Here is a 25,635-nt window from a genome sequence, read left to right on the forward strand (position 1 = left end):
CCATTTTGATCAAATTTTCAGTATTTTGCTTTGTGAATTTTACTCTAATTATTGACATATAATAATCTCCAGCGTGAAGTATCCCTTGATGAGAGGTCAGCTATCATGGTGGTGTCATGGTCAAGAGGATGATGAGCTACCGTCATCATGAGGTCAGTAATGTCTCTTGGCAGTTAATTATCCATTCTTTGTTCTCTTCTTTGGGAACTAGATGAAAACCAATCTAAAAAGAAAAAAAGGAAGAAAGAAGGCATTTCAGAATCAGTGGGGGTTCAGATCATTTCGTAAAACCATTCGTATCATGCGCGCATAGTTTAAAGCATCGTAAACCACTGTTTATAACTGTTCGTAAACCACTCAATGCATATGCACTCATCTAAGATAAGTTTTGACCCCTGTGAGCCATTCAAGAGAGGGCTATAGTGTAGAAACAATGGTTAAGGACGTTTCGTAAAATCAAAGGAGGGGGATTTGACAGTTCAAACAAAATCTGAATTTTCTCTTATTCTTTAAAATATGAAAATTTCAATCTGAAATTTGGTGAGAAAATAGAGTTGAAGACGTGCTTTTAGAATATGCAAAAAACACAATTTCAAATAGTAGGTAATTTAGGTAAATTAAGTAAATTAGGTTTGATTGTCCGTAAAAACAACAACAAATTGGCCAGTACATTGAACAAGACATAATCCTTAACCCATTCCCCACTTGAACATGATTATGTTATGTTTATGTTTTTGAATTAGTGATTATATGCAATGATTTAATAATTTTTCATAATTTTTCTCCATTCGTTTATACATCATGACCATTACCAAATGTATGTATTTTACTCTGATATACATGTATGTATTTATATATATATATGTATTATTTCAATCAATATCAGGTGCGTCTGGTCAGGTATGGGGAGGAAGGTCTGCGGACCATAGTTATTAAGTTAACTTTTTCCATACCCTGGCAGCTTGACCAGACGCACCTGATACAACGTAATTTTGTCTTGAATTTTATATTATGATTTGTATGACTCTATTGCATTTTGTATTCACTTGTTTGTAATATTTTATTGATTCTGTATGCCGAATAAAATAATAATAAAATAATAATAACTAGATTTTAATTCGTCATGCGGACGAATTAGGTGGTCTGTCTTTATTTTTGCCATCGTGATCACTATTACCATGTTCATGCAGATCAATTTGATCATCATGATGACAACTGAATGTTCATTATGGATAGAATACTTGTGAAAGACAGGAGATGATAAAGCACTGTAAAAGGGTCTCTTTGATGTATGACAATACATGTGATATGAAAAAAAGTAATTAAAATCTGTTTTATCTTGCTAAATTTTAACTTTTGTACCTTTAAATTATTATAAAGGATCATGTACGAGGTAGTAAAAAGAAAAAAAAATGGAAAAAAAAAATCATCTTGTTTACCCCAGGACTCGAACCTCCGCCCCCAAGAATGCGTTATCCATTGAGCCACGATATTCCACATAGAGATTACACGTAAGCAGTTATGAGAATTACAATTCCAATTTTGCAAGTGAAAAACGGGCATAATCGCGATCTGATCAAAAAATGGAGGGCACACTTCCGAAAGCTCAGTTTCTCAGCTACAACATACTAAAAGCTCAGGGAAACTGACAAGAAGAAATGGAGATATGGCTCACGAAATAGAGGAATGTCGAATATAGTTTTGAGAAAAAGTCATGTCCCATAGAGATTACACGCAAAATGAGGAAAAATGACATGCCTCTTTTCATCGCTGTTTTATGCAATGATGCATTTCTCAAAACGAAAATTTATGTATACTACGGAGAAAGAGTACATTCTAAACTATATTCTATATTTTTTATTCTTTATTCTATATCTATATTCGAGAAGTTACAACCAAATTTGCATAAATTTGATGACGTCATTTTTTAAAAAATAAAATTTTTAGTTTAGGCGCCATTTTGATGACGTCACGATATAATTTAGGGACAATGGTGACATGAAATCAAGTCTACAACTAATACACTATCGATATATGAAAAAAAAATTGGGGGTCAACGGACTATTTAAAGAGCTACAGTGAATTTTCAATAGGCATGTTTTTGCACATATATGGCCTATAGTGAGAGCTCGCGCGCACACGTGCTGCAAACTTTAACGGGTGTTAATTTCGTTATTATTGGTCATAGAGAGCTAAATTGGGTATCAAATTGCTCACAATTATATTATAAATGCAATGATGTAAAAAAAACGGTGATTTTGCACTGCGTTATGGCATTACACGCGGAAACGCGCGCGCGCAAATTTTTGAAATGCTTAGAATGACCTAAAACGTACTCTAGTTTGGTCAAAAAGTGATTTTGAGCATTTTGAAATTTTGACGCGCGCGCACATGACCTCCAGGTGACCTTTGATGACATGACCTGATGACCCTTGACCTGAAATTGATGTGATGTTAATATTAATTTTTGATAATTGATAATGGAGATATGATTGATAATGTGATTTTACAAAATGGCGCCTAGATGACGTCATCATGACCTGATGACATCGAAAAGCAAATTTTGACGTTTCCATGAGAGACCCTATGTATGGTATAAACATCAATGAAATTGATTATGTCAAACTCAAGATAACTTGGCGACAGAAACCTTGCCATTAAAAAGAATAAAAATAAGAAAATTCTGACGAAATTAAGAGGTGATCTGTCAAAGACAGACCACCTAATAACCTGGTGATTCTTGTATAAAGCCTATTTGGAAATAGTGAATTCAGTGACCAACAAGTTAATTGATATACATGTAGTGACTGTCACAGATCCAGCAAGGCATTGTACAGTCTGTATCTTATCATCGTGATTGGCGAGACAGTTCTCACACTTACTGCAGTCCAGCTTCATGCTACATCTCTTCGAACCCTGAAAAATATTGATAATGAATACAGTTCAATTGAATACAAATTTAATTGAAAGAGTTCAATACAGAATCAAATAGGGTTCAATACAGGATTGAAGAGAGATACATATAGAATTGGATAGAGATAAATACAAATAGCAATCAACACAGAATTGAATAGAGTTCAATTGAATGAGGATCAACAGATAATTGAATAGAGTTCAACTGAATGATAATGCATGCATCAGTGTCTCAACAACTTGGTGTACTTCTGTTTCCAGAGGGAGGTTGTGAAATTTCCTGTTGTAAAAAATTACGACATAAATGGATTTCCATGGTCAAGGTGGACATGATCAAAACGGAACCCAGGTTTATTAATAGATCATGTAATATATGTTTTATTTATTCTTTCATATTCCAAATACAATTTTGATTATAACATTCTTTCTTTCTTATGTGAAAGAGCCGTGGTGTAGTAGTTCTGACTCTCGCCTTGTAAACAGAATCCCACCGCGTTTTAGCGTCCATTGGCAAGGCATTAATTGACACTTTGCCACTCTTGACCCAGGTGCTCAATGGGTACCCGGTAGGACGCAAAATTTATTGTATGTTTGAATATGTCAGTGCCATTATGAGGCTGCGATGAATGCAAGGAATGCTCCCGAGGAGTGGAAATTGTGCACTTTTCATGCGGGATTGAAATGAATCCACTTACTGGGATAATAATATGCTGTAAGTGCTTTGAACCATTATGGAATAAGCACTATATAAAAACTAGCTATTATTATTATTTGTCGCATGTAGCTGTATCATAATAATAACAATAATATAGGTACATTTACCCAGGGAAGCCACTTCAGTTCTGAAAACTGGGCCCTGCTATTGTTATTACCCCATCTTTCTTTCTTCCTACCTGGTACCCATTCACCTCACCTGGGTTGAGTGCAGCACAATGTGGATAAATTTCTTGCTGAAGGAAATTATGCCATGGTTGGGATTCGAACCCACAACCCTCTGTTTCAAAGTCAGGAGACTAATGCACTGGGCCACAATGCTAATTCAGACACATTTCTTTGTGAAATACACCCCAGATCAATTTTGTAAAATTTTGGTGGGTCTATTAGCAAATTACACCACTACAATATGAGTACAATCATCAAGAATGATTGGTTCTTACAGTGTTCTCCAAGACGAATGTAACCCGTCCGTCGCCCATGTATGTATGTAGCTTGACCTGTCCAATGGTCTTGACCCTAGTGAAGCCTGCAGCATGGATGACCGATTGACCGATGATCTTCTGTAACGTCGGTCCACCGCGCTGGAGGGGTTGGGCTCTGACCACTGCTGGGCAGTGCTCGGTGTAGATATCTACCCTGAACGGGCATGCCTGTGATGGGAAGGATGGTATCATTAAATATGTGCTTCTGTGCACACAAAGAAGGTGTTTTCTGTGGCAATTTTTTTTAAAAATTATAACTCTCTTTCTACTTATGTCTGTAAAGTTGCGTCACTGATAAATTGTGACAAGGCTCTCACCATACAAGTCCTAGAATGTGAAGAAGAACAGGGTCTATTACCAAGTTTCAATATTTATTGATTAATTGGGGTAATTTATTGATTATTGAGGTAAGACATTATCATGACTTACCTCATCAAGTTTAAGATCATCAGCAAATCCAATGGATGATAGTGTGATCCAGAGGGGGGAGGGTTCATCATATATAAGATCATCAGCAAATCACATGGAAAATATTATGACCAAGAGTTGGGGGGAGGGAGAAGGAGGGAGGGGGAAGGGAAGGGGGTCTATTATTATGATTTACCTCATCAAGTACAAGATCATCTGCAAATCCCATGGAAGATAGAGTGACCCAGAGGTCATCGACCTCTCCTCCTTCAGCGTATCCATCGTTTGCTTCCATCTCATTCAGATCCAAGAATCCTGCAGAGACATGATATAATATTTGGTGATGCTATATTTCAGAACACCAATCAGGGACAATTTTCATTAATAAAAAAAGAATGAAATCTGGGCCCTGTTGCATAAAAGTTAATATAAAATGGTGATATGGATCCTAATCAAATGATTGGCTGAAATATATTTTGTGACCGGTCATTTGTTCTAGCTAACAAACAAAAATTTGCTCATGACTGGTACTAATGGCTAGTCACTATCTCATAAAACAAATAATGCACATCATTTTGTGAGGACATTAGCATAACTGGAAATAACACTGAAGGTGATTGGCACCCCCATTCTGTGCCGTTAAAATGGTAGTGCTGTTTCTAAAACATTTGAAAAACAAATCTTGCATCTCTTCACCCCAAGGATGAATATTTGTGCCAACTTTCATGAGCACTGGCTCAAAAATTAGGGAAGTAGTTTGATACACAATGAGTGTGTTAAATCTGTTTTTAAAGGTACCTTGTGTGTATAATTCTTACTAATGCCCTCAATAATGTGTATTATTTGTATATTATTATGTTAACTTTGAAACCCAATTGTAATAACCATCGTAATGATACTTAACATCCAATCAGATTCAAGGATTCCAAAAATACAATCGGATGGCAAAGTTACATAATAAACCCCTCAAAAAAAGTTTGGAAATCTGAGTTTGGCAATTAATTTTTCCCAACTCCCAATGTTACACAATGCATATTTGATCATTCAAAAGATCATTTAATTCTCTTTAAAATGATACCATGCTTGTTATGATGATGCCATCACGAAAAGAGCAGGATTCAAAAGTGTTGGATGAGGTCTGAATTGAAAAGCTGCAAAACGAGCAGAAACAGTCATTAAGGGACAATACAGAACATGATTCTTTGTCTGTGTCAATAGAGATGAAAATCTAATTAAATCAAGTCCCTGCTTCTTCATTTTTGATGTATTGTTGTGGTTTATGTAGTGATGGTTCTGTGAGATAACATGGTTTGAGTCATGGTTTGAAATACCCATGCATGTTTGTTTATTGTTATGCGTTTGCTTGTGCACAAGTGTGTTTAATTCCATGTTAAGTTGATGTTAAGGTGCATGAAAACAACAGAAACCGCTGAGAAACTCACTCATTACCACAAAAAAAAAGAACAGTGACATTCAATATTGCGTCATTTTGCAACTTTTGAATTTTGACCTTGCCCCTCATTTCAAGGCACTTCACCTCCATGTGAACCATAATCATATCATGTACAGTATCATTTTAAAGAGAATTAAATGATCTAAACATTGGTATCAATCACACATTAATATTCACTAAAACCGAGGAGGGATTGTCGATCAAAGTCAGATTATCAAACTTTTTTTGAGGAGTTTAGTTACTATTACACCACTGGTTCCAGATCTGGAGCCTGCTGAAGAGAGATCTGTGTTCAAAGGTCAAGTCCACCCCAGAAAAATGTTGATTTTAATCAATAGAGAAAAATCAGACAAGCACAATGCTGAAAATTTCATCAAAATCTGATGTAAAATAAGAAAGTTATGACATTTCAAAGTTTCGCTTATTTTCAACAAAATAGTTATATGAACGAGCCAGTAACATCCAAATGAGAGAGTCGATGATGTCACTCACTCACTATTTCTTTTGTTTTTTATTGTTTGAATTATACAATATTTCAATTTTTACAAATTTGACGATTAGGACCTCCTTGCCTGAAGCACAAAATGTTAAAATAATGGAATTCCATGTGTTCAGGGAGGAATGAAACTACATTTCATATGACAATGATGAGAAAATCAAAATATTTCATATTTCATATAATAAAATACAAAAGAAATAGTGAGTGAGTGATGTCATCAACTCTCTCATTTGGATGTAACTGGCTCGTTCATATAACTATTTTGTTGAAAATAAGCGAAACTTTAAAATGCCATAACTTTCTTATTTTACATCCGATTTTGATGAAATTTTCAGTGTTATGCTTGTTGAATTTTTCTCTTTTTATACAAATCAAGTTTTTGTTGGGGTGGACTTGTCCTTTAACTGAAATTCTAAATATCATATATAACTCTGAAATGCACTTCAATAATTGGTTGAAATCATTTTGCTTGATTTCTAAGTTGCAGTATATTGCAAGTCCATGACACAGTCCCCGGTTTTTAAATCAATAATACGTTAATTTCTGCTTAATATAATTATATTTGTGTAATTCTGATCTATTTATCAAAATCTGAGTACATTCAAATACAGCAAAATAAATGCCCTTCTGAAAATTATTTATCTTGTTATGTTACTAAATAATGGTAACAAGTTTGAGAAAATACTAAAGATCTTTTCATGATCCACTGTGAACACTGATATTGTTTGAAAGCAATTATTTTGGCTTTAAGTTGCTGCAGGGAAAAATCATTCCGGTTAAGGTTTTACAATCTAGGCAGTTAACATGGAAATCACATATGAGTGGCCATTGTTTAAAGATCTTACCCTCTCTTGTGAGTTCTCCTTTCTTGAGTTCAAAGTTTTCTTCCACCACCTCCCACGCATCATCATCAACCGATTCTCCACCGGTCCTTAACTGAAACATGTTGAATTCATTCCTACTCAGCGTACCGTTGCTGTCTAAATCGACCATCTCATAGATACTATTCAATGCATTCCTGTAAGAAAATATGAAATGTAAGATAATGTCACTATTATTTTGAATTCATTTCTACTAAAAAAAAAACATTTTAATTGTTGTCTAAATCTACCATCTCATAGAGGTAGATACTATTCAATGCATTCCTGAAAACAAGAAGTACCAATCATAAAATAACATCATTATTATGTTGAATTCATCCCTACTCAATGAACTAAGCCTGAGTCCTATCGATTATTTTGAAAACCGATCGAACATCGATGCATCGAATATTGAAGGCGGGAAAAAATTTGCTCCGGACATCGCGTCGATGCGCTATGCATGCACTACGCACTGACGGTATGCGCTGGCGTTAGCCGGGTGAGCGTTGCACAAGCAGATGACAGAGCAAAGTTCGTTTGTATTTTCCATGACCACAAAACACAAAAAAAAAAGGCCGGGGACCAATGCAGAATTCTTCCCAAAATATCTTCAACAATGATATTTGCAGATGACAACATATAAGTTTAAAGTGAAACAATAATAAAGACATGAATCATGCAGAGTCGATCCGGATGATTTTCGGTCAACTAGCATTCGCAGTCCAGACTCGTACTCGCATTCACCAGCCCCATCCGCAGCCCCGTACACTCACTCTCCCGAAACGACAGGCGTGCTTGTCAGCGCCAGCAAACAAGTGCAACCAACGGAGAGCGCTATAACTTGCCTGAGATTGTTTAGTTGGCTCCAAAATGAGTTCCAAATAAATTTATGCGAATAAATACGTAATTTTCTCTGGATGGTCATTTGAATTGCTATTCAATGCTGATATAACGATTGTGAGGAAAGATTGTGGAATATGAGTTATGACGATGTTCGAGAATTAATCCTGATGATGACAATCCTTTTTTTTTGTTGACACAATAATATTGAGCATGCGATCGAAATAAATACGAATGTTTCGAATCGAGCCCTAAATTCATATAAATTATTACGATTTAACAAGATTTTATGGTCATACTAAGAATATTGATGATGTCAGCAAAGTATGTTATGTTCATATGGAAGAATTAATACTGGCATTATTTCTTTTGTTATTCCATCTCTGGACGTCTTCTCCGAGCTCCGAGAAAAGAAGCACAATGCGCATGCGTGTTCGATGACGTATGACATATTTTCCATTCATGAAATCAGAGCCCAAAGTTGGGCACAAACTAGCTTCAAATTGATGGGAAAAAAATATCAAACGCAATTTTCTCTGTTTTGTCATGTAAAATGATATGGTTATATTACGATCTTGAAAAGAGTTTTTGAATGTAGGCAATATGTTCGAGAATCAATCCTGATGTGATAATTATTTTTTTTTAGACAAGTGCACTCTCTCGACTCAAGTCGATCGTCATGAGATGTCCGCCATTGAAAATTGAAACGAAATACAAACGTTTCACATCAAGCTCTAAATTCATATTAATGATTATCATATGCAAATTATTGTTAAATATTACGATTAAATAATGTTCTGTGGTCATGATATTAATATTGTTCATGAAAGCAAGATTTATTTTACGTTGATCGCGTCAATCTCCGGCCATTTTCTGGTTTGATTAAAGAACAGTACTGCGCATGCACGATCGATGGCCATGACTTCCATTCATGAATTCATCGTGCATAAATTATCTCAGCACGAGCAGACGAGTAAGACTCGAAGTATGATCGAAATAAACTTCAAATTAATGGCGAATAGGCATCATAATTACACAATCGGTTTCATTTGGGGGGCAATAGAAATCAAGTAAGTAGTAGTCAAGTTGGACATTACTGATATTTTGATGATTGATTGTGTGATCCAAACGAATCGGCCGGCCGACGTACCGGTATTTTTTTTTTTTTTTCGATGCACCGATTTTGCAAAATCTGCACCGGTGTTCGATGACATCGATCGAACACCGATTTTAAAATCGATTTGACTCAGGCTTACAATGAACCATTGCTGTCTCAACAACCATTTTTTCAACATATGGATAGAAAATATGAGACTTGTTTAGATTTGGCTTCATCCAAAGAACAAAAATAAATCTCTGATATGAACATTGATGTTAATAAGACTAAAGAGATAATAACAGAAGGAAACTTACTTGAATTCTTTGGTGAGTTCACATTCATCATCTCCTTTAGGTTGGATGAGTTTAGTCTTCTCTCTAACGGTTCTTGTCCTAGGCTTAAAATGACATCCTGTTGTCATGGGAAGAAGACGGTATGAACCAGCTGGCAACTCACACTGGACACAGTATTTCTGAAAAATAAAACAATATTTCATTGATATGTCATCTTTGTTTAATTCAATGTTACATGTATATAAAACCTCAATTCATCTCTTTTGCTGGAAATAAATTTGAGTCATGAAATTACCATCATGCAAAGTGAAATAGATTTCTTTTTAAGCCAAAGCTTTATGTTTCCTTTCTGATGATTTTCAAGCATCTATGTAAAATTATATATTATCATTAACGATATTACATCTTAGTAATAATAATAGCTGGATCTATACAGTGCGTATCAAAAAAAGTTTACACTTTGTAAAAGCCCTGGGAATTAAAAAATATACATGTGGGTAATTTTTCCACATATAATCTTAGGTTTGGGTCTCATCTATCCAATGAAAGTAAAAGTTTTGACAGAATGTTACACTTGAGTGAGCACTGTCCATTTTGTAAAGCTCGCAGAAATCCGTTTGCGCAGAAATGCTAGTTTTCACACTGTGTCAAGGGGAAAGGGTGAAATCAAATTTGCCCTGAGAAACATTTCTCATACATTTCCCTTGCACTTTTAGTCAATTGAAATAAAACAGATACATTCAAGCATTTTGTAACAATTTTGCCACTCAAATTGAAATTTCAACATGGAGTAAGCACAACCTTTACCCTTTTTGTGTCAGCTGGATCTGAGGACACAACTAAATCTGAACAAAAATTTATATCAGACATCTTTAGCACTTTTTCACTAAGTTTTCATTATTGAAAGTGGGTTTACATTTCATTTATTATTTATTACTTCTTTCTCCACACGTTTTCCAAGCTTGCCAATGATTAAAAAATTGAAAATCAAGCCCAAGCTTTTTTTATGTAAATCACAGCTCAATGTAAAGCAAATATCGTCACGATGGCCTCGGTGTGTGGGGGAGTGGGGTGGGGTGGGGTGAAATGCACTCTTCGAAGTGTTTTGGGCAAGGAAACAAGTTTAAAAAGGTAAAAGATATCTTCAAATCAATTTTACTAGCTAAATTCCACGTGTTCTTCATGATTAAGGTCTACTTTTATTCGCATGACTATTTCAAAGTTCTGCACAAATCATTTTTCACTAACTTTTCAAAAGTAAGTGGTGCTCACTCAAGCGGAAATATTTTTCGACAGTTATATCGTCATTTGCTTAAATGGATCTGTACCAATGTTAAAATGTGGAAAAATCTTCAGGATATTACAAATATATAATTTTACAGGATTTTTTCTAAGTGTAAACTTTTTTTATACGCACTGTATAGCAATTTTTGCCAGAGGATTCAAAGCACTGCTATTATTACCCCGGCTTTAGCTCGAGCTACCATCACTGGCGCTCAGTGCTTGCAAGGAATTAATCCTGCCAGGTACCCATTCACCTCACCTGGTTCAAATGCAGCAGTGTGGATAAATTTCTTGCTGAAGGAAAACATGCCATGGCTAGGATTCGAACCCATAACCCTCCTTTGAAAGGCGAGTGACCGAACCACTAGACCACGATGCTTAATTACAGACCTACTCAATAAAGCTATTAAGGTCAAAATACTAATATGTAATACATTATTATCAAAATAAAAAATGGACTGGTCATTGGCTGGAGAGAGACAACAGGGTGGATGATTACCTTACAAGTACAAAATACTCAAGGTTTGGTTGATCTTTGTATGTTTGCATGGTGGAGCGTATAACGATGGAGAAGATTTACGGTTCACCATGAACCGTAAACCTTCTCCACGTCACTCAAGGTTTGTAAAAGCTTGAATATCATAACTACATGTACACAATCAACTCCATGAAAACTCTCTGTATCACTCACCTCTCTGTTCTTGACATTTGTAAAGCAGACAACATCACCCAGAATCCCATGATCGTTTTGTTTCACAATGAATATATTAACATCTGTCTTAGGAACTTTGGTAGAAGCTGAAAAAATTATTAAGAAAAAAAAGAAGACAGAAAAGGGGTGAGGAAACATGCTGAAATCTAAAAGAAAGAAGTAACAATATTTATGATGATGATCTTGGAAAGTTTGTGTGGTGGTAAAGATAAAATATACAATTTATATATAACAACAACAATAATAATAATACATATATAATACATATATATATAAGTATATCTATTGCACTTTTCATCTTAATCAGATGCCCAAGGCGCTTCGTTGCAATGAGACAAGAATACATATTACAAGTTCAAACTTCAAAAATTGAAAATAATAAATGGTAGTCTGACAAAAACATGGTTGTTCAGGTATATTTATGTCTTCAGGTAGCCCCTGACGTCTCGGTTTTCAAACTCTGTGGAAGAGAATTCCACCAAGTTAGCCCTGCATGAGCAAAGACCCATTCTCCCCATGGTTTCTTGCTTACAATCCATCTTCTAATTCTTGTCAATTACTTATGTATCTTAATGGAAAATGAAAACTTTGAAACCAGATACATGTAGCTTGTGCAAATACATAAAAATCAAAGAAACAGATAAACGAAAGTTTGATAAAAATTGAATGAATAATAAGAAAGTTATGAGCATTTGAAGTTTAGATCATTAATGTAATGAAGATCCTTCTATTGGCAATGTGACAAAGATGTGTGATGTCACATGTGAACAACTTTCCTATTACTTCACTACATATTTTACTTGAAATTCCTCTTTTATCACATCTGTCAGTAGATCATGTATTCTTTCTATATGAGGGCATGTAATACAGATTTTCCGAGAATACATAATGGATAAAGAGTTTATATCACCCTAAGAAAGAGCAAACATAGACATTTCGGGGTATTTCATAGTCCATTAAAGGGAAAGTTTGCACATGAGACATCACAAATATTTGTCGCATTGCCAATTGGAGGATCTCCATAACATTAGTGGTCGCAATATTCAAATGCTCATAACATTATCACTATTTGTCCGAACTTTCTCAAACTTGCTCTGATCTTATTCGTTGATTTTTCTGTTTCCACAAAAGCCAACTTTTTCCAAAGGTTTCATTCCCCTTGAAGATAATTTTTCATATAAAGTCTCACCTTTCACCACTCCTACGTTGATAGGTTTGACAGTCAACCAGAGCTTGGTCTTGACATCCACCTGCAGCACATACTGGTGAGAGATTATCTTCTGTTCATCGTCAAGGTGAAAGGATCCCTTGGTGTGCGTGTGGTACCAATCGGTGATGTTACTGGGCTCCTTTATCGATGGTTGCTGTTTGCTGACCGGTGGGAGGCTCATCTCGATACCCATCTCTTCTTTCTTCTTACTTCCTTCTGATGCTAGACTGGAATCTTTTGGTGAAGATGAGAAGAAAAGATAGGCAGAAACTAGTATGGATACATGTACAGGTGCACTTGCATAAATTAAAGGGGAAGTTCACCCTGACAAAGAGTTTATTGTAAAAATAGCAGAAAAAATAATTAAAAATATTTTAATTGCCGAAGGTTTGAGAAAAATTCATCAAATAATTAAAAAGTTATTAGAATTTCAATTATTTGATTTGTGACGTCATATGCGAGCAGCATTCCTACATAGCGAACGGTAAAAAATCAATGAAATGTCATTTTCTCAGAAAATTGAAAATGGTTTTCACTGTACCTTTTTTATATAAATCATTTCACACTCGATCATGAATAGAAAACAAAATTAAGTCATCAGGAACCATACAAAATTTGAAATACATGCATTTTATATTACATAAACACATGGGGCAGCTGCTCGTTTATGACGTCACAAATCCAAAACTTTGAACTCTAATAACTTTCTTACTCTTTAACGGATTTTCTTCAAACCTTCACCAACATTTTTTACTATTTTTCAACAAAGTTTTCTTCAGGGTGAACTTCCCCTTTAACTTTCAGTAATATCTCAGTCACATTTGCTCTATGACAGTCGTACGGCGAATCGAAAACAGCCGTTTTAACATTTTTAGATCAGCTACATAGAGGTTGTTTGAATAAAAATGAATAAAATGGCTGTACAACCGCCGTATAGCAAATGTGACCGAGGTATTAGTGGAATATTTGCCCGAGTCGAGGCAATTTTCTTGTAGATCATTTATGCAAAATATATCAAATTTCTCCAAAGTCACATATATTTTTGTGATCTCAATAGATAGGACTAGGAAGTATCTGTATAACCACGCTTCAAAATGGAAACTAGTTTTGGCACTTATGTAATTCGTTTCCACTATAATATGTCAAAATTGTTTATAATACATAAATTAACAATAAAGTATTAATCCTACAATCCCGGTGCATTTAACATTTGAAGAAGGGATCAGAGAGAAAATTATATAAGAACCTACACACACAAAATACAAAAATCTTTATAAATGGTATTCTTGAAGTTCTTATGCAAAAGTCAAGGAATAGACCAACAGAAGGAAAAACCAGCATTTAATGCAAGCTCCACATTCATAAATAAATATATTTTATTGCTTGTACAGAACCATATATTGTAGCTTTTCTAAAAGTTACAATAAAAATAAATATGAATATTTCTACTTGCTTTATACAATGTTTTGCACAGTGAATACGAAATAGGCGTAATGTAGCCATATGAAAAGTTATAACAAAAGATAGATAGTTCTACAGGCCAATTACAGTGTATTGCTCACCGACTATAGAATCATATTCTACATCAGTTTGAAAATGTATACCAAATGGGCCTTGATATCATTAACTTTGTAATATATCAATGTCCTTTTTGGCATATAGGAGACAATATCAATTTACTTACTTTTCTTGCTTGATGCAGCAGATTTGAGTGCTCTCTTCTGTTTTCTCTCTTTTCTTTCCAATCGTTTCAAACTACTCTCTTGACAACGACTGGTTGTTGACATTACCATCTGACAAAACTGTTGAAATGAATAAATTTTTAATACACTGGTATACATCACAAACCATTCTTTAAATGTCATTAACTGTAATTAAAATCACTTCTGAAATATTGTTGTTATTCTTTCCCCTCATCTCATCTAAAATATATTGATGATTTGATGAAGTTTCCCTCAATTTTTTAAAGTTCAAAATTGGTTTATAAATTCACAAATTTTCAGAAAATTCCCAGGCCTGCCACCCTCTATATATGTATTTTGAAAAATGGACACCTCCACTTCGCTACAAAAAAGAAACATGAGAAAGAACCCTAACAAACAGGGTAAATAGATATGCATCTGCTTACCATTCAGTATATACACATAATATTAATGTTTTAAGGTGCTACATAACGTCTCTACTTTCTTCAGTCTCAAAGAAAAAGCATTCCCAACTATTATCTTTCAAACGGTCATAAATTTTCACATATACCTCTTTCGTAATTCCCTTATTTTGTCTTCCAAATTTGAACGTGAAGCGAAACTTACTTCTTTATAATTCAATTTCTTGTCACCATCTGAATCAGCTTCTGCAATCATATCATCAACTTCCTTCTCACTCATTCGATCACCTCTCTGAAAAGGGGGAAAATATTTGGTCAAAACGAATTGAAAAACAATATGGCACTTTACAAATGCATATGGGAGACATGACTAAAACCACACATCTGAAGCATATGATAATAAAGAACATATGAGTGATGAAATGATTTTCTTTGAATATGCCATACATTCATTTACTGTACAAAACATGGGAAATGACTTAAATAGATGTGAACTACGCCAAGTACAAAAGTGCATTCTGGGCTGTCGCAGTAATCATTGCAATCAAACGCAACTCCAATGGTCAAGAAAAAAGTTCAAAATATCAAATAAATCACAAATTTCTATTTGAGACTTGTACTTGATTCCTCTGAGTTGCGACTGAATGCAGCTCTTTTGTATTTGTATTGTCCATTATGTGAGGATATGACTGCATGCTTCAAATAAATCAAATCAATTGAAATCATTTATTTCCTCAACAATATAAAAAAAATCAAATATATACAAAACATAATAAGAAATGAATGGTCAGTTTGAACAAAATACAAAAATTTATATCATTGTGGAAAGCCAAAAAATAAGATATATTGTCATAGAAATAGAGTAGTTTCAGATGATGTCACAGTGGAAAGCACAACAATGAATGGGAAGCCTGTGCATTACACTATAAAAACAGTAGTTTATCACGGTTTGACACACGTTTTTATTGTTTGTCCTCCAATATGCCTGCCTGTGGGAATGCTCTATAGTCCTAAAGCTCTGGCACCCAACATAAAGTAAACGGTGCATAGTAAAAAAGACATTTAATAACAAAAAATAAGTTACAAGATATATTTAAATGAGAATAGGTCTACTCTAACCTGTGTGAGAATGCGAGAGAGCTCCTTCTGTGTAATGAATCCATCACCATTGACATCTATCTTCTTGAAAGCTGCAAGTAGATCGTCTTCGGTGGTTGGTTTCAGCTCCTTGATGATCTCGGATACCTCCTTGAATGATAGTTTCTCTATGAAATTAAACAGCATTTAACAACATTAAATTATTGATCAAGACTTTTTCTATGTTTTATTTTAATTCTTTCAGGTAAAGTTACTGAGAAATCAGAAAGTGTTTCTCATTAACTCTTAATGCGCCATTCACTGTAATCTGCAAGTGCCATTTTTTTTCAGAGAGTCTACATTTGTTTTATTCATTAAAAAAAACACTCCTGAGACAATAATGTTAAACCGCTTGACCATAAGCTGAAGTGAACAATGGAATCACTCATGCATGCAATGCACTCCTCAAAATGCAATAGGCATGACAATAGCTGTATGACCATTGCACAAAAATGTGTTCGTGGCACTCCAGTGGATGTACAGATTTGTGTTCATGGCACGTTAAGGGTTAAACAATATGATAATAATTCAAGCATTTGTATAGATGGAAATCAATAAATAGATCTGAGAGATGTCAATCTTTTCTTAGATTTTTAAGTTCAAAATCATCCCCTTGACAAACAAAGCTAGATATAACAGCTCCATTTAAAATATAAAACTAAACAGAATTTAACATAAAGATATGATTGCCTGAAATGGCACCAAACCATGGCACATCAATCTCACACTTGTTTTTCTCATTTTCTCATTATTTGACACAGATATGAAAATTCTAACAAACTGTCATTCCTTTCACATGATTGGGGAACAAAACAAACATAGTCAATTCTACTTGTAATCTTATTGTGATTACATCAAGATTACACCATAATTATATTTCTAAAGTGATTGTTATCACTGGGTTTGATTTGGTACATGTTCTCCTGAAGGAAATCTGGTCAGCCTCCATCACTATACAAGAGTGAATCACGTTTAATAATAACTTGATATAAGATCTAGGACAGACATGACTCTCACGACAATCACTAAAATTAAAAAAAAAACATTTGATGTAGGAAGAAAACTAACTTGTGTTTTTGGTCCAGTATTTGTCAATGGTCTTCTGTGAAGGGTTTCTGCCTGCTTGCTGGAGGACTGTTGATGAAAATAGAACAATCAAAATGAGCAAGAAGCAAAAGGAAACATGTGTGAAGGCAAAGGAGTGAAGAGGGAAATGGGTATTAGGTTTATATCCAATTCGTCTTATACCAATTTGTCCAATTACCAACTCGTCTACTATCATGTGGTCTACCATCAGTTCATCCACTCACCACATGGTCTACTTTCATCTAGTCTAGTGCCTTTACGTCTAATAACCAGTTGGTCCAATTGCTATTTAGTCCATATACCAGATGGTCTCATTGGACCAAGTGTTAAATTGTGCAAAATGAATGAAAATTAAATGGATATTAGACCAACTGGTTATGACACGAACTGGTCAGACAAAATGGTGATTAGACGAAGTGATGATTGGAACAAATGGTCAATAGACCAAATGGTTGTTAGACAAAATGTTGGGCGGAATGGCATTAGACTAAATGAAATTAGACCATGTGGTGAGTGAACGAGTTGGCAGTAGACGAATTGGCAATTTACCAAGTAAAATGGTAATTACAAATAATTAGCAACATCATAAACTTTCCCTCTTTGCACTCACAAAACCTATATCAGAAAAGATTTTTTTAAATGAGCTTGGTTGATAATTTTTTTTGTCAAGATGAAATTTGATTTTAAAAAATTATACATTTAAACATACATTCCATGTATGTAGTAAGTTATTGGAAGTGAAACCTGACCCATTTGTTCTCTCTCCGTTCTGCAGACATAAAATATGCAAGAGACATCGTCCATTTACCTTTCTCCAGTTCATCTTTTGAAGAGATGTCCTTGTCTGTCTGGTTCAGGACAGCGATGTATGCTGCCTTGATTTCGGCCGTTACAGGATCGTTACTGGTTTCATGGTGTTTGCCCTTGACAGACTTTGCACTGACGCTTGCTGCTGAACCCTTCCTACTCATTGGAGATTCAGTGAGGGCTCACCCATATAATACAGTCCTAGGGAATAAACAGGTAAAGATTCAAAGAGATCGTGCCATTGAGACATTACTTGCAGAAACATTCTGGTATGGCAATTCTGACTCTTGCCTTGTAATCAAAGGGTTGCGTGTTCGAAAACTATTGCAACCTAACATCCTTTGGCAAGGTGTTAATCCACACTTTGCCACTCTCCTCCCAGGTGTAACGAGGGTACCTGTTACTAATGGTAGGATGTGAAAAGTCTATGTAGTATGCCTATCACTTAAGTCTACAAACTCTTGTTGGAATGCTCCCCATGGTGTGGATAAAGTGCTTACATTGTGTGCAGACATGCCCGGATCCAATGACTGGGGTAATATTTATGTCTCTAAAGTGCTTAGAGACATTTTGCTGATGTATCATTCATTATATAAGAGGATTATTGTTACTGAAGATATTTTTTCATCATTTTATGTTAGAAACACAATACTTAAAAAGGTAAGGTGTGGTAAAGGTGCACAGCTGACACTGGAAAATATTCCACATGGAAAGTATCAGACAGCTGCCTTGAAAAAGTGTGAAAGTTCTTTTTTCACCAAATAAATTTAGTCTATCCACAAATTTGAGCAGAAATTATGATACTTAAGCATATTTCAATATTGTCTGAAGGCATTTCATATATCTGTATTGGGTTTTAATTTATTTATCAAGTAGCATTGCTAGATTTACATTTTGTCCTAAAAAGGTCAAATCCAGTGTGGCAAAGAGTATATTTTAATAATGGGAGAAACCTCAAGCGAGCATAGTATAAAAAATTTCATCAAAATGTAGTGGAACGCATTTTGCCATGATGAGCCGAATTGATCTTAGGTGCTTAGGTGTATGCCAGTTTATGTTTAATCTTTGCATACAAAACAATAGAATAGCTGTCGCTGGATATCAAATCCAGTGTTAAATGATACCACCTTTCAGAAAAATATGTTGGAAAATAGAGAATTTTGATGACGAACAGATCAGGCTCAGCCAGGTTCTTCTTCAATCGCTCAATCGCCGTCTGCACAGCTACAGTACAGCTGACGGCGATCGAAGAAGAACCTGGCTGATCTTTATTAGTTTGTCATCAAAATTTGCTATTTTCCAACACATTTATCAGAAAGGTGGTCAGCCAATTGTATTTGATAGAAATTTATTTTTATTTCTTCCTTTTCCTTCCATCATAAAGCAAAATTTAGTGCAAAAGTGCACCCTTTCTCCATAGACGCTGAAGTTAAGCAGCGGTTGTTTGCTCCACCAGCATTAGGCATTACAAGCCCAATGGCCGTCATCCATTTGGAGGACAAAAAAATCAGAAAATGTTGAATAACTCTTCTGAAACAGCAGATTTATCAGTCTAAGTGGTGACATACTGAATGCCTTAAAACTTTTTTAGTAGATGATAATGTTAGATCTATAACTCATTAATGTTAACGTTCAAATTCAAATCTTATTTTTGAATTTGATGAGATTTTTGCCACATCGTCATCGAGGCCAAGTCAAGACCAAGTAAAGTAGGGTCTACTAAAGCTAAGCAGGGTCATTAACTGCTACTTTCATAGAATAATTATGAAGTTATGTTTAATCTAGACCAAAAGCTTCAGTCTCTGTATTTTGGTTGTTCCGCTGAACTACGTTGGCTCCACTCACCATACATAGACTGAAGAGTTAGGGGCCCGTGGGCTACAGACAACGTATAGTGAACTAGCGTTATAGATCGCGATTTAAAACTTTTTTTTTGAGCAAAATTTCTAGTTTCATTATCAGGGAAATATAAATAACTTAAGTAATTGCATACCTTGGACCGGAGTTACTGAAAAAAAATCCACTGGAATGATTGAGAAATCTGTCATCTCAGACATTTTCTCCTGACCTGATGGTTTTTCTTGCAAGTTGCCATCTTGAATGACGTCATTATCGTAATGTCTTGATATATCGCGATTATAACTATTATCGTTTGTCTTCGTGTAGTGTATCGTATCGTATTATTGCCTTGTAGGTGTGCTGGTGGAATGCAATATCGATATCACATTCGTAAATTGTTGACGCCCTCTCCGTTCGTTTGTAAATATTTCATAGTTTGGCTGCCTTAATTTGGATCGATTTAGCTGTGCTTTTCCCAACTAAACATCGGTAAAGTATAATTTTCATGCATTTTCATCTATATCGTTTAAAGTATTTTAAAATTGAATAATTAAATATTTTTAATTTGTAGTTAACATATCCTTAGATTGTAAACTAGATGTGTTATATAACCCCAAACTTTGCACTCTGGTCAGACAAAAGTGCTGGTGTTGTAACAAATGGGAGCCCACACCACTCCTAGTACCAATGAGGTCCAAACATTACATGTATGGACCTCATAGGCGACATCAGTGCTAAAATTGGGTTAGAGATTTATGTGGATCTAAATTTATTGTAATTTCAACAAAAGTACTAGCTAAATTTGAGGCTTTTGTTGAAATTTTGCTTTAATGATACATTAATGCTTCAATAAGTAACAAAAAATTGAAAGAAATGAAGGGGAACTTACATTTTGACGACTTTTTCCTGATTTTCTTGGCAGTTGTCCTTCACTTCTGACTCTCGATCGGACCTGATATGCAGATCACGTATACGCGTTCTCGTCAGGTGATCGGTCGGTTATTCTTTTCGCCAGATGTTGATAATTATATATTTCATAACGCAGCGTTCATCGCAAATTTAGCTGAAAGAGATTGAAGTTGAACAGCGCAAGCTTTAATTTATTCAGAAATAACGTTTGATTGCACAAGTTTCGCCTCGGACATTTAGGATCATTTGGTCCCATATTGGCGTAACTACGGGGGGGGGGGGGTGTCCCTACCACCGTCCACACCGGGCGTCCACAAGCCAGCAATTATCTTTTTTCTCTTTTTTTAACCAAAATGCTTCCCCCCAGAAAAAAAGAACCAGGGTTAAAGAGAAAGACAATTATGATAGAGGAACACAAAATACTTTATTTTTTCAGCTTTTAATGCATCGACTTATAATCAAATATTAAATGGGGCTTAGAACATTTTTTTAAAAAGTCAATTAATAAAAATATTCCGCTCTTCGGGATTTGAGCTTTCATGAAATATCCGATCTTTTTCATGATTACCGAAAATACTTCAAATGTCAAAAAAAAAATTATCGGTGTAGTAGCTGATACCTTGCGCCCGCCTTAATTATTTTAATGTTGAGATACTTTGCTTTAATTTAATGAATTCCTAAAAGCATTAATTCTCAGATCATTTGTCGCAATCGAATGATTCGATTGGTAAGCTAGTTGTATAATTATTATGATTCATGAATTGTTTAAAATGTGTCTCTCTATCAGTTTTGAATATTTAAAAAAATGTCAGCTCGTGCTTTTTGCTCGCAATATTTTGATTAGTAAGAAATTCTTGTGTATGCGAGTTTGATACATAAATAACTAGAGAGAGAGGGGGGGGGGGTGTCCCTCAGCTACTTGTCCTTGCTTATTCCAATTTTTTTTATTATGCTCGTGTTGTGAGTATTTCAAAGTCTTTTCTTTTTCTCACCCTTTTTATTGTCTCGGAGCTTCCCTCTATTTCTTTGCTACGATGTATAGCCCATCTTACTTGTTTCATTTTTTTATGTTCTCATTTCATTGAAAACATAATTATTAAACTGACGTAGAAGACTTTACAACAAAATTTTGATATTGTTTTTTCTTGTTTGTTTGGCTTTCTTTTTTCTTCTCCTCAGTCCTTTTTCTAATTAGTTTCCCTTTCCTTATTTTATATTATTTCATTTCATGAGGCATCCGCCAACTTATATACAACAACAAACGTTAGAGGCGGATATCCAGTAAGGGGGCGTGGTGGTGTGCCCTCTAAAAAGAGGAAAATAGGAAGGAAAAAAAGCAGGATTTATCTTGGTGAAGATGATAGTGGTGGTGATGGTGGCGGTGATGATGATGATGATGATGATAATAATGATGGTGGTAGTGGTGATAAAGATGAGAATGAAGTTGGTGACGATGATATGATGATGATGTAATTTTGTCTTTAAAAAAATAATAGTGCAAAGGCGAAATCATTTAAAGTTTATTATGAAAATAGCAGAAAAAAATAATTTGAAAAATTGTACGTATGCGTATGGAAAATCTATCCCCCGCCGAAAAAGAAAAAAAGTGAGATTTTGTTTTGTTATTTGTGACGGCGTAGGCCTATGCGAACAGCTGTGTGATATAATTATGGTAAAAAAAGTAAATGAAATGCCAAGAAATACATGATAATGACTTTTATTGTACATTCAGTATATCAGTAGATAAATTCATACTCGTTCCAAAAAAAGAAGAAAGTGGGTATATTATGGACCATTAAAAATGGGCAGTTGCTCTATATATTATATTACATAGAATATATAGAGCAACTGCTCGTGTGTAGCGGTAAGTTATTCACCTGATCTACATAATTCATGCGGCGCACGGCGCGTGCGCAATGTTTAATAATTATTGTTGTGAATACAATGAATGTCATCAAAAACATAATAACACAGATCAAATAGTGCCAGCTCGACGCGCAAAATGAGAAAAAAATATATATTTTCTGCCCTGATAATTTGATAACCCTAACCTAACCCAATTTCTAAGTATTTTTATCATAAACAGGATAACTATATACAATGATTGAAATTAACTTTATATTCTTTTGCGAACAAAATGAATATGAAAGACAGCTTTTTGATAAAGAACACAGTTTTAGAGCGTTAGAGCGCGATTTATACCTACAACCGCTAACATAGGCGGATCCAGGGGGGCCGAGGGGCCCGGGCCCCCCTATTGGCGGAGCAAAAAAAGAAAAAAAAAGAAAGGAAAAAAGAAAAGGAAGGGAAAAGAGAGGAAAAAAGAAGAAAGGCAAACATAAGAGGAGGAACATGATTAAATGAAATAACATTAGGGGAAGACTCTGAAAATAATTTTTTTTTAAATCTATTTGTTAGGATAAAAAATTTTCGCTCGCGCTTCGCGCCTTATTGTCTTTTAGGGTATTTGCATATCTTGCTCAATATGGAGCTTGAAAAATCAAACTTTGAAGTCATTATACAAAACATATTTCAGCTGGGAAATTGAACTTTCATTATTTTGTTTCATTTACAAATTGATTTTTAAAAAGTGCTCTGTAAAAATGTCTGTGATATCATCTGAACATTATCATTTTCTGCTTGCGCTGCGCGCTCGCAAAATTTGAATTTTCAGGTACGTATTATTTTCCTGTATTCCATAAAGTTCTCAAAAAGTTCCCTATTCAGGTCAGATTGTTAAAACGTATCAGCTAGCGCCGCACGCTATAGCATTTGGATTAGTCGGTTATGTATATCCCAATATTAATTCTAAATCAAACTAATTTGATGACAGTTTATCAAAAACTTCGACTCGCGATTTCTGCTCGCATTGATAGATATATAATGCCTCTTATGCATAATTACAAAGTGCTTTAAATGTCCAGTTTTCAGGCCATAAAATTAACACATTTCGCGCTCCCATGCGAGAGAAATAGGAAGATGGTCATCAATTTCATATGATGACATAATGCCCTCATAGCATGTTCCGGTCCTATGTAAAAACTCAAAGTAATAAAAATAAAATACATCAGCTCTTTTTTAACTGTGATCCATCACAATTCACAATTTTCCCACAAAGTGTTTGCATTACAGAGCTTAAATTCACCCTTTGTTATATCATATATTTTTAGCTCGCGCTTTGCGCTCTCTTTATTGATTTTCATGATAAGAAAGTTACTTAGAATACCCAAATTCTAGGTCGAAATCTAAAACACACGTTAATTCAGATACGCAGATTGTTCTCTATTTAAATCATTATCCAGTTTCAGATCACAATATCAAAAAGTGTCTGCTCGCGGATAAATAACTTATCCTTTTCATGATAAAACATGAATAGTGCGTCCAGAATCTTTCCCCATAATTTTGTTTACCCATCACATTTCTCCTATTTTCTCCTCCCTTTTATTTTCCATTAATTTTTCTTTCGTTCACTTTTTTTCTGTCCTCTTTTCCCATAATTTATTTTACCCATCACATTTCTCCCTATTTACTCTTCCCTTTTATTTTCCATTAATTTTTCTTTCGTTCACTTTTTTTCTGTCGCCTTTCCCCTTCTAAGTTCTATTTTTTTTCTCGTCTCACCGCTTTTCCTCATCCCCAGCCCTCGATCGACGCCCGTGCAGATTCGCAAACAATATCAAGAGTATATGTCTACTTGCAAGGGCGGAAATCTCTCCCCAAAGGTAGGGGGACCAGGGGCTGGAAAATTTGACAAGCAAAAAACAAACAAAAAAAGAAGGTTTATCACCCTCTAAAGAAGGTCATCTTGACCAAAAGAAATTTGACAAGCAAACAAGCAAAAAAAAGGGGGCATGCCAAAAGTAAGATCGTCTCTTCCAAAATACATTTCGAATTTGAACGACATGACCAAAAATAGTAGGGGGACATTTCATAATGTGCCCCCTACTATTTTGGGTGAGGGGACATGTCCCCCGGCCCTGGGGTTTGCGCCCATGTGGGTGGGGGTGTTGCGCCTCCCTATCGGGATCATATCACAGCGAGTATACACTCTTCCATATTGGAAGAGTGTTTACTCGCTGAGATTTCGATCTCACACATAATTTTATAAAAAAAAAATAGAACAGCTACGCCTTGAACACAGGCCAAAATGCCTAACGATTTCTCCGCGGCATTAACAACTCTCGTAAAGGGCGCTCCATTTATAAATAACGTTGCATGAACAGCTCTCTATGGCGACGAAATTTACCGCGGAATTGCAGCCAGCAGCGTGGGAAATTGGCAGAAAATTCAAGAAGAGAACCGGTGAGTACCGATTTAACAGTATTCATGTATTAATTAATATTTATTTAATCATAAGAATAATTTTTTTTTACGGAAAGAAAGCTTAGTTCTAAGCTAGGGCGGCCCAAATGCGCGTGAGTGGAGTCCCAGTTTCTTAACACGGGTAAGTATTGCGGTGTCGCCTAGAGTGGCCCACACGGACATTTTACTTTTTAGTTTTTACCGTCGGTGAATCACTGAATGGGGATTACAGTAAAATGTCAGAAATTGTTGAATAAATCCCCAGGAACGACGGTTATTCCTGTCTATGTTTAATCCTAAGTCCAATTTTGGAGCGCTGATAAGTCGATATGGTCTAACTCTTTAAGTTGGAGCTTTTCAATTCACAATTGTTTTTGCTACAAGTACAAGAATTCAGATAAAACTAACGCAAATAACAACAGGTGGGACCACATTAACTTATTGGGCTCTGACCAGATTCGTCTAATTTAAGTGCTGAACAGGTTTGAATGTTACTTTTTATCATTTTCATATATAATGCACATGGAAACAATTAAATAAATCCAAACATCAGAATATTATTTTTTTTTAATGTACAAAATCTAATTTTAAAAGGACTTACCAAAAAAGACCGTTTACTGTGTCACTTTTTCCGTTGTCAAATCGAGAGGCAGAGCGCCATCTATCGGAACCGTATAACGC

At 35.1% G+C, this 25,635-nt stretch overlaps 1 protein-coding gene across 1 annotated transcript; it reads right to left on the reverse strand.

Moving 5' to 3' along the window:
• LOC121424161 (EF-hand calcium-binding domain-containing protein 7-like) lies at positions 1-25,635 on the reverse strand. Its single transcript, XM_041619770.1, has 14 exons — positions 25,556-25,635; positions 17,906-18,105; positions 17,080-17,145; positions 15,994-16,139; positions 15,080-15,166; positions 14,455-14,572; positions 12,750-13,004; positions 11,540-11,646; positions 9,586-9,743; positions 7,318-7,490; positions 4,717-4,835; positions 4,071-4,280; positions 2,809-2,916; positions 1-223 (listed from the first exon to the last, which is right to left on the reverse strand). The coding sequence occupies exons 2-14, from the start codon at positions 18,066-18,068 to the stop codon at positions 146-148; spliced, it is 1,788 nt and encodes a 595-aa protein (XP_041475704.1). The 5' UTR covers positions 18,069-18,105; positions 25,556-25,635; the 3' UTR covers positions 1-145.

This window comes from Lytechinus variegatus, chromosome 11 (genome assembly GCF_018143015.1).
Source record: "Lytechinus variegatus isolate NC3 chromosome 11, Lvar_3.0, whole genome shotgun sequence".
Classification (NCBI taxonomy): domain Eukaryota; kingdom Metazoa; phylum Echinodermata; class Echinoidea; order Temnopleuroida; family Toxopneustidae; genus Lytechinus; species Lytechinus variegatus.

Excerpts from the sequence above, each read along its gene's own strand:
- LOC121424161 (XM_041619770.1), bottom strand. The coding sequence starts at position 18,068 with ATGAGTAGGAAGGGTTCAGCAGCAAGCGTCAGTGCAAAGTCTGTCAAG. Across the intron at positions 4,836-7,317 it reads AGGAGAACTCACAAGAGAGG|GATTCTTGGATCTGAATGAG; the intron begins GTAAGATCTTTA and ends ATGTCTCTGCAG. Across the intron at positions 2,917-4,070 it reads CATTCGTCTTGGAGAACACT|GGTTCGAAGAGATGTAGCAT; the intron begins GTAAGAACCAAT and ends AATATTTTTCAG.